Genomic DNA, 10000 nt, shown 5'->3' on the forward strand with positions numbered 1-10000 from the left:
GTGTGTTAAAAATTTTCTAAAAATTTTAATAAGACGTCCTCGGTGACTGGATGTGTGATTTAATTAATCTTTAACGTATAATCTGAAAAAAAAAACAGCATTTTCAAAAATTCATAAATCCAGTCTTCGCCGCAGGCCAACACAGGAAGAAAAAGTTCATTAATCTTATAAAAAGTAAACTTAATATTTATGCGTAGAAATAAATATGAAGAAAAATATAAATTTCCTGGTGGCAGCAGACAACATAAAGGTGAGGGAACAATGTATACATGTCTGTGGATGAGAGTATAGAAGGAAGTAGCGGGTCAGGTGTGCGCGTCAAGCAGCTCTCACCTTTACCTTAACAATACAACCTCCTGGGTAAACATTCACTAAGCTCGGGAAGGTGTTAGAGAACAGAGTTTTCTGTTTCTCTATTCATTCTCTTTGATCTTCCCCGGAGAAAAAGGTGGAATCAAAGAGGGAAACCTTTCATGTTCGTAGTACAAAAGGGAAGAGAGAAAAATGAGGCGTCTGATACAGTAAAAAAACAAGTTTCTGCAGCGATATTCTGCTGAAAAAAAGAGGAGGTAAATTTTAAGATGAAGAAACATCTAAGCTTTTGGATTGTTTGGCGAGACGTCGAGGCAGCGCCGGTGTTTGTTTTGTGTAAAGCAGAAAGTAGCTTTTGCACCGCGACACAGGGGAGTGAGTGGATTTGCAGAGGATGCAAGAAAGCCACGGACAACAAAGGCTGGCGGCTTAGCGGTTTAAGTAAAAGAAACTAAAAAAAAATGTTGGTTCCCTGAAACATTTTATCTTTTTGCCCGTGTGTTGTGCATTACGTGACTTTGCTGAGCTTCATGTTTTGCTTGATTTCATGACGTAAAGGAGGAAAGCGACTTCTCTTCATCACCATGGACACAACTCATTTCTCATCATACAAGGACACTGCACTAATTTTTCTCCAACAGTCAGTTCACAAATCATAAGATAGATCTCTCTGAAGTGTGTGTCGTCTGCTCTGATTTTCTGATTTCTTCACGGGTTCCTTCCACTACTGTCCCTCAGGTGTCGTGGATCCGCCACAGGGACATCCACCTGCTGACGGTGGGCCGCTACACCTACACGTCAGACCAGCGGTTCAGGGCGCTGCACGAGGAGGATTCTGACGACTGGCTCCTCAAGATAAACTACGTGCAGGTGAGGACACAAACCGCTTCCTCTTTTCCTTTTAACGTGCGCTACACCAGGTAACGTTGCGGTGAGAAACAAACCCACCACACTCATTTCTAGTGTATTTCTCCGTTTTCTCTTAAGGTTAAATCCTCTCTACTGGTGATAATCTCCCTCAATAAACAGACAGCAGATTAGCAGTATATCGGAGCATTTGGGATTAACGTATTTTTACCATGATTTTGGGCATGATTAGACGATTTTATTTACGTTAAGAAGAGTTTATGGATGTCAGAAGATTTATGGCTAAAATCTTCACTATCTTTCATCCCCACACAAATTTCTGAAGCCGTATAAAAAATCACCAAATAGTAAAGAGAATGAATATATTAACGCGTCGTAGCTCTGAATGGGTTAAGGAGGAAGAGACTATAGGTAAACACAGTGGAGGAGGGTGTGGCAGGTTCATTGACTTCTGATCGTGACTGTCCACAAATCACGAGATGTGTGCGACAACTAATGAGAAAGTTATGTTATCCGCAGTAATTTTCTTCCTTCCTCCGCTTTCTCCGTAGTCTTACGTGTATGTTTATTCTATTTCTTCCTCGCATCGCCGTGTTCCTTTTTCATCTCGTTCTTGAAATTAAATTCATTCTCGTACCAGGAAAACAACATATCATATACTGGTCTTTTTGAAGAGTTATATGTAGTGTGTCTGAGAATACTGGAATACCTAGCTTTTCTTGTTACCTCTCTCTCTCTCTCTCTCTCTCTCTCTTTCACTTATTTATTTTTCTTTTTTACAGTTTATATTTTGTCTGTCTAGGTGTGTATTTCTATACTATCATTTATTTCTGGGTTACTAAATCTCTGCTCTCTGCTCTCTCTCTCTCTCTATCTCTTCCTTATATACAGCGAGCAGCAAGTTAAGTGGATGAGTGACTGAGCTAAAGTAAATAAAGCTTCCTTAACCTGCGGCCCATTTTTAAATATTGTCTTACTCGTGATGAACCGCTGCCTCTCCTCATTTCTCGGAAGAAGCGGATCAATGTGGTCCTTGCCTCGGGGAGATGACGGTACGGGCTTTTATTCATCGCCGTCATGACACAGTTTCATAATGCCATGTGACTTGTTTCGTACTTCAGAGGAGCTTTCATATTTTGACGTGTGTGTGTGTGTGTGTGTGTGTGTGTGTGTGTGTGTGTGTGTGTGTGTGTGTGTGTGTGTGTGTGTGTGTGTGTGTGTGTGTGTGTGTGTGTGTGTGTGTGTGTGGATTCGTATTCGCGTTTCCGGCTATGATTGAAATAAAGGAGTTAGTCTTTTCTTCTTTTTTTCTCTTCTTTTATTTTCCTCCTGATCCATGACACAGTTTTCTTTCTTTTATTTCCAGTTTGTGTGTTTGAGTTTTACACACGCATTCCTCTTATTTCCTGTTGTGGATGAATTCGTATTTTTGTTTCCAGCCGCAATAAAAACACAAGCTTGTCTTTTTTTTCTTTTTTTAATCCCTTGTCTGAAAACAACCCCTTGAGTCATGGAGCCCTTTTTATTCCTCTTATTTCAGACTCGTGACTCCGGGATGTACGAGTGTCAGATATCGACCACGCCGCCACTCTCTCACTTCGTGCGACTCAACGTTGTCAGTAAGTGTTGGATTCTCTGTCTCCTCCCACTCCAGGCAGACATCCAGATAAGAGGATCAAAGTTACATTCCGCTGCATTGTTTCGTTACTTTTGGTATGTTTGTAGTTTTTATTGATAATTCTCAGCACTGGTTTGTTCTCAGTATGTCTTATTAGTTCCTTCAGTATTGGGACACATTTTTATCTTGAGATTTATGTACGACTAGACCACTTTATTGACATTAGGAAGGGTCTATGAAGGTCAGAAGATTAATGGCTACAGTCTTTCATGTGTTCATATCTTAACCCCCTTCAACACTGGGACACATTTTTATCTTGAGATTTGTGTACGACTAGACCATTTTATTGACATTAGGAAAGGTCTATGGAGCTCAGAAGATTAATGGTCACAGTCTTCACTATTTTAATCCCCCTTAACTTTTTGAAGCTGTATAAAATCACCAAATAGTAAGCAGAATGAATATGGAAATACGTCATGGTACTGAAGGGGATAAGGTCAAATGGGAAAAAAGAAAACAACAACTGAGGATAATCTCTGGACGCTTCATAGCATACTACTGGATAAATATAATAAAATCTCTTCTTTTTATCACTTTCTTCCTTATAGAAGCATAAAAAAGAAAAAAAAATTACATGCATTACTTTTAGTGCTGTGAATTGTTGCATATCGAAGTGAAAGGTTTTTAATTAAGGAGTATGTATGTTTGTCTCGTGTCTCAGAGCCACACACGCACATCCTGGGAGGCCCCGACATGCACATCAACACAGGCTCCACCATCAACCTAACCTGCCTTGTGGAGTACAGCCCAGAGCCGCCAGACTTCATCTACTGGAACCACAACAACAAGGTATACTGTACAGACAGACAGACACACACACACACACACACTCTCTCTCTCTCTCTCAAGGGGAATCACCCGTAAGAAGCCTTCCTCAGTAACGTATTTTGGGACTGGTAAAACACACACAAAAAATGAAAGAAAAAGAAAGAAAAAATGTAATATAAACTTTGGTCTCCCTTTCTCCGTCCCTCTTTTCCATTCTTATCCTTTTCCTACGCATATTTCTCTCCCTTATCCTTGTCACGTTCTGTAACGCGCCAAGAATTTCCCATTTCCTCACGCCCTGCATCCTCCTCTATTGGCATTGTATTGTGTTGTCTCAGCGGTATTCCCTTCTCCAGCATTCCATTACGCGCAGCATCAGGGGAAAAAGAAACCACCGCGTGATTAGCATTTCATTCTGGTCCCTTTTTTGTCCCGCAAGATTCTTCGCGTGACTCGAGAGAGGAAGAAGAAAAAATGTCCATTGTGAAAAGAGGACACAGGATCGCTAGGGAGGGCGAGGTACGTGGGCGGGATGTGGAGTGTTAGCTTGGGCCAGAGAAACGTGGAGGTATAAGCCATTATGTCTTTATGTTTGTTTCGCGTGTGTGTGTAATCCAGGGAGAGGCAAGGCGATCGCTAGTTCAGACACATCTTCTCTCCTCAATTACAGAATATCAACGCCAAAGGATTCTGGGAAAAGCTTTGGTAACTCAGCTTGCAGAGTTTTACAGTTGTTTATATATTACGATAGCTCATGTCGGCCTTCATCATTGGTACTAAATCAACACCTCCCCACCTCCCTCACTACTTCCGTTATCACTTGTCGTATGCGCTACCTGTCTCATTACCACCCTCCCCACCTGCCTCAGTACCTGCCTTCCCACCTCACTCACTACTTGCATTACTACCTGCCCCATGCACTACCTGTCTCATTACCTGCCTCCCCACCTGCTTCATTACCTCTCTCCCCACCTGCCTCTCCCACGGCTGCGTTGTTCAATTGCACCAAAAATTGAAAATGCTAACACGAGATCCCAATTTATTGAATATCATCCAATTCCACACAACTGATGTCATTGGGATTTAAAAATTATAGTTTCCTCTATTCATTTTTTTTTTGTCATGTAAAATATTGGAGTATGAAAGTGTATATTAATTCTGCGTTTAGCATTCACGTGCATTTATTCATTATTTTCTTTCATCGGCGGCTCAAATGAAGGAATCAATACACTGGGAGGTACAAAAGGACGCATCTCGCTTTTCTGGCATAATTATTCCACCACAAGTAAAAAAAATTAGGGCAAAAAAAAAAAAAATAAATAAATAAAAAAAAAATAAATAAATAAAAATAAAAAATAAATAAAAAAGATAAAAAGCCCACCACACGTGTTGTGTTTTATTTTTACCTGCAATCCACCAAAAAAAGTAAATAAGAGTGACCTGAAAAATTATACATTCTCTCTCTCTCTCTCTCTCTCTCTCTCTCTCTCTCTCTCTCTCTCAAAGAAATTACCGTATACTCTTTTTTTTCCCCTATTTCTTCCCTCAGTATTGACACTCGTCCAGCTGTGCATTCTTCAAGACTCACACTTTGCCTCTACCTTTTGTTTCTGCTTGTCACGGCCACTCACGGCGGTCAATACATATTTTACACCTTGATTCTGACTGCCTTTCTTCCTGTCAAGTGTCAATACCAACCTTTTCCCTTCTGAGTGGCATCTGAATCTGCATACCCGTTCAAACATTCACTCCCTTTCTGATTCCCCCTTTTCTCCTCCTTATCCGTCCACGTTTCCTTTCCCTTTTTACCAATTTTACCCTCGTAGCAAGTCTTTCCATTCCCTCCCGTCAGATTATAAGCTACGATTCAAGTCGCGGCGGAGTCACGGTCATCATTGAGAAGGGAGACCTCACCACCAGCTCATTGCTCATACAGGATGCGCGTCCCTCTGACTCAGGCCGCTATGACTGCAACCCATCCAACGCAGCCTCTGCCAATGTCACCGTGCACGTGTTAAACGGTGAGTGGCGGTGGTGGTGGTGGTGGTGGTGTGAGTGTGGATGTGGATGGGTTGAGAGGTTGAGGTGGTAGTGTATAGTTGCCTGTGGTGGTGTGAGGGTGTTGCGCAAGGGTGAAGAAGAGAAGGTGGAGGCGGAAGTGGAGGTGGCGGGGCGGAAGTGGAGGAGGAGGAGGAGGAGGAGGAGGAGGAGGAGGAGGAGGAGGAGGAGGAGGAGGAGGAGGAGGAGGTAGAGGAGGAGGATGGAAGGAATGCAAGGCCAAAAGTGGTGATGTATTTTACGGGTCTACACAGTTGCATTCTCTCTCTCTCTCTCTCTCTCTCTCTCTCTCTCTCTCTCTCTGTCTTTGTCTGTCTGTCTGTGTGTGTGTGTGTGTGTGTGTGTGTGTGTGTGTGTGTGTGTGTGTGTGTGTGTGTGTGTGTGTGTGTGTGTGTGTGTGTGTGTGTGTGTGTGTGTGTGTGTGTGTGTGTGTTCAAAGGGATGAGAGCCGCAATGGTGGTGGTGGTGGTGGTGGTCGGTCTGAATATTAAGCTGGTGTAAGATGAGTCGTGGTGCAGTTTGTGTGCAAATTACAGAGCTGCTTTCCTAGTGCCACATTTTCTTTCACCTTATTTTTTTTTAGGGGAGGGGAAGCAGGTGGGGTGGAGACGTCCAGTGTGGGGTATTTCTTTAACATTTTGCATTTAGTCAAGTATAGTATCTTACCCTGCTACATGTGTGCCCCACCTTTCTTGTAAAAAACACCATTCTTTTTTCTCCTTCAGAGGACGAGCGCAGCAAAGGAGATCACATGTAACCAGGCTAGTAATTCTTGCTTTGTTTAGGGGAACACCCGGCGGCGATGCAGCACGGCGGCCAGGGAACCTACACCTCCTCCTCCTTCAAGAACGTGCTCTCCCTCCTGGCCCTCCTTGCCGCCCTCCACGCCCTCCTGAAGTAGAAGGGGGGAGAGAAGCCGAGGAAAGGAAAGGACAGAGAAATGGAGGAGAGGACTTGAGAGGGGGAGCTTCAGACTGATAAAGGGATGAAAGGGATGCGGGAGAGAGAGAGATAGAGGAAGACTCGGGACGGTGACTGAGGAAGGAGGAGATTGAGACGAGTGGGAGATGAACGAAGGATTGAAGGACCTGAAAAGCTGTGCCTACCGAACCAGCTGACTGAAAGAGGCAAAGAAGGACAAGTGGGATGAGCAACGGGGACGAGGGTTGAGGGGAATCATTGAGGGTTGAATTGATCGTTCACAGTGAGAGTGATTATCCTTGAAATTGTTCGGTGTGTGTGTGTGTGTGTGTGTGTGTGTGTGTGTGTGTGTGTGTGTGTGTGTGTGTGTGTGTGTGTGTGTGTGTGTGTTATTTTTTTGGTAATGACACATGTGACGGGCGAGTGAAGCAACTGAAGCCGCACTATCAAACCTTCCTGTCAGTCTTAATATTCCTCCTGAGATGTAAATATATGTATAACAATGTAAAACACACACACACACACACACACACACACACACACACACACACACACACAGGGGAGGGAGGTGATATGTGAGCGATGTGTAAGGTAAGGAATAACGATAAACAAACTGTAAGTGTTAGAATGTGTCATATACTAATTCACTTCCGCAAAAAAGAGTTTGAGGAGTGGAATATTATAAATAAGCCTTACCCTCCTTCCTTCCTTCCTTTTTTTTATTAGTCATTTTTATCACAAGACGCATGAGTGTTCCCCGTGCATCACACTCTGGTACCTGTATCTCGAAACCGCAACTGAATACTCCATGACTCTGGTAAAATGATCCTTAGAATAATAATATGTGAACAGTAGTGCTGGTGGTGGTGGTGGTGTAGGTGGTGGTGTTGTTGCTGGTGGTGGTGGTGAAGCGAACACAGACTCAGAATAAGACTACAGCCACATTCAGACTCAATAACATGCAATACTTTCACTATACGTAGAGTGTTCCTTCAATTTTATACCCTCTGATCTAGTGACGATTAAATTCTTAGGTTTTTGTAAGGAGATATCAGCAAATTAGAAGACTGACGGATATTCGAAACATTATGGGAGTGAGTGCAAAAGTTTATTTGATTTTTTTTTTTTTTTTTTTTACCAAGGCTGCTTATATTAAATTCTCAGCCCGTGTTCCCTTCACTGCCTGCCCGTGTTAAGACTTGTTAAGGCGCAGGGTGGGATGAGGGAAGACATGTTTTCACTAATATACAGTGTTTGTCGTGGTGAGGAAGGAAGGAATGCTGGATGTGGCAGGAAGCAAAGGTTACATCTTATGCGTGTTATGAATTGAATAAATGAATGGAACCACAACATGACGAAGTATGTAATAATAAAAATGATGATGATGATGATGATGATGATGATGATAATAATAATAATAATAATAATAACAATAATAATAATGAAAATACTAGTAACAATAGAAGTAGTATAAGTAATAGTAGTAGTAATAAAGTAAATCATTATTATATTATTATTATAATCATTATTATTATCGTTACTATCAATATTACTGCATTTATGTTCAGACACCGCAGTCCACAGCACCCTACCCCCCCCTTCCACTCTACCCAAACTGAGAAAGAAAGAAAGAAGGGAAGGAAGGAAGTAATTAAGGAAGGAAGGAAGGAAGGAAGGAAGGAAGGAAGGAAGGAAGGAAGGAAGGAAGGAACGAAGGAAGGAAGGAAGGAAGGAGACAAAGAAAGAAGAACGGCAACATAGAAAGAAGAAAGGATAGGAACACACACTCCCACCAACAACCCTGCTTCAATCCACCGGAGAAAAAAAATTTGAAAAAAAAAAAAAAAAAAAAAAAAAAAAAGACCTGAAGCCAGCCAGCGAGGACGGGCCACAGCCGCCGCCACGCTCCCCCAAGACTCCAAATCTTGTTGAAAATACATTTGATTCTCATTTTACTTTTTTCCAGCGAGAGCGTGAAGCTGTTTATTGGGTTATTTGTTTGGCAGATTATGAGTATTAGATAACGGGCGGCGAGGGAGGAGGAGGAGGAGGAGGAGGAGGAGGAGGAGGAGGAGGAGGAGGAGGAGGAGGAGGAGGAGGAGGAGGAGGAGGAGGAGGAGGAGGAGGAAAAGGAGGAGAAAAAGTTACTGAGGTCATTCTAAACGTATCAGAAAATGTATGTTGTTGTTTTTTTTCATCTGAGAAGGGAAGGAGAGATTAAGGAGCGTAGTTAGTTTGTTTATTTGTTCGTTCGTTGCAAGGTGAGCCGCACGGACAGGTGTGTTTCTAATGCTGATAATCATCCCGGAGTGTTTCATAACCTGGTGTCCTCATAAACCAAGACAAAATGTAAGTATTAGAGTGTATCCACCTAACCTAACCCAACCTTAACCTAACCTAACCTAACCTTAACCCAACCTAACCTAACCTTAATCTAACCAAACCTAACCTTGACCTTAACCTGTCCAAAATGTAAACTATCTTAATCTAACCTAACCTTACCTTAAGCTAACCTAACCTAACCTTGACCTTAATCTAACGTAACCTAATCTAAATCTAAACTAACTTATCTTAACCCAACCTAACCCAACCCAACCTAAACTTAACCTAACCTAACCCCCAACCCAACCCAACCTTAACCTAACCCAACCTACCCAACGCTATTTCTATCATGTACGTAATGTGACTCTTACAATGTTACTAAAAAGCACCAAAGAGTAAAATAATAAAAAAAAGTAATAAAAAAAATATATGTACGTACGTATGTAGTTGTTGTTTACTGACACAAAACTAAGCCATTGAGTGTACTGGGTGAGTATTTCCGGCAACACTGGAATAAAGTATTTTGTGGAGAATAAATCTCTTTTCCAAGACTTGTGCTGAGTTAATGACCTCGTGGCTGGGGGAAGGGTGAGGCTATGGAGTGGCTGGTGGTCGGAGGGATGGGGGGGGGAGAGAGAGATGAAGAGGTGGCAAGGTGAAGGACAGGGGATGGGTTGGGGGGAGTTAGGATACACATAAGATGAATACAGGGTGAGGGGTGAGGAGTGGAGGTCAGAAGAGGAGTAGGGGGGGGTGAAGGAGACTTATTTTCCAGGAACTAAATGCCGCAGTTTTAGGGGGCTCAGTTTAATAAGGATATATCACGCTTCCTCTCTGCCTCCCGCCATGAAGACACACAAGCACGGCGGGGAGCTCCAGACTGAGGCTCGTATTATGAAACGCCCTGCTAAGACTGTCTTCAAAGGTCACATGAACGATTAACCAGGTTCTTAAGCCCTTCAGTATCCTGACGCGTTTTCATATTCATTCTGCTTACTATTTGGTGATTTTAAACAGGTTCAGAGACTCATGTAGGAGATTAAGATAGTGAAGACTGTGGCCATTAATCTTCTG

The 10000-nt window shown here is 42.6% G+C and overlaps 1 protein-coding gene across 7 annotated transcripts in view; it reads left to right on the forward strand.

Annotated features, from left to right (window-relative positions):
• LOC123520476 (hemicentin-2-like) overlaps window positions 1–7114 on the forward strand; it is a 41412-nt gene extending 34298 nt beyond the window's left edge. For 6 of the 7 annotated variants that reach the window (XM_045282739.1, XM_045282740.1, XM_045282741.1 and 3 more), the window contains exons 4-8: window positions 1051–1182; window positions 2720–2798; window positions 3519–3646; window positions 5478–5646; window positions 6469–7114. In XM_045282739.1, the coding sequence (XP_045138674.1) occupies window positions 1051–1182; window positions 2720–2798; window positions 3519–3646; window positions 5478–5646; window positions 6469–6584 (624 nt within the window). In that variant the 3' untranslated portion in view covers window positions 6585–7114. Of the gene's footprint in view, window positions 1–1050; window positions 1183–2719; window positions 2799–3518; window positions 3647–5477; window positions 5647–6408 lie in introns of all 7 variants that reach the window. The other variant, XM_045282745.1, reaches the window with a different exon arrangement.
• Window positions 7115–10000: the final 2886 nt, after the last annotated feature.

This window comes from Portunus trituberculatus, chromosome 47, assembly GCF_017591435.1.
Source record: "Portunus trituberculatus isolate SZX2019 chromosome 47, ASM1759143v1, whole genome shotgun sequence".
In the NCBI taxonomy this organism is placed as follows: domain Eukaryota; kingdom Metazoa; phylum Arthropoda; class Malacostraca; order Decapoda; family Portunidae; genus Portunus; species Portunus trituberculatus.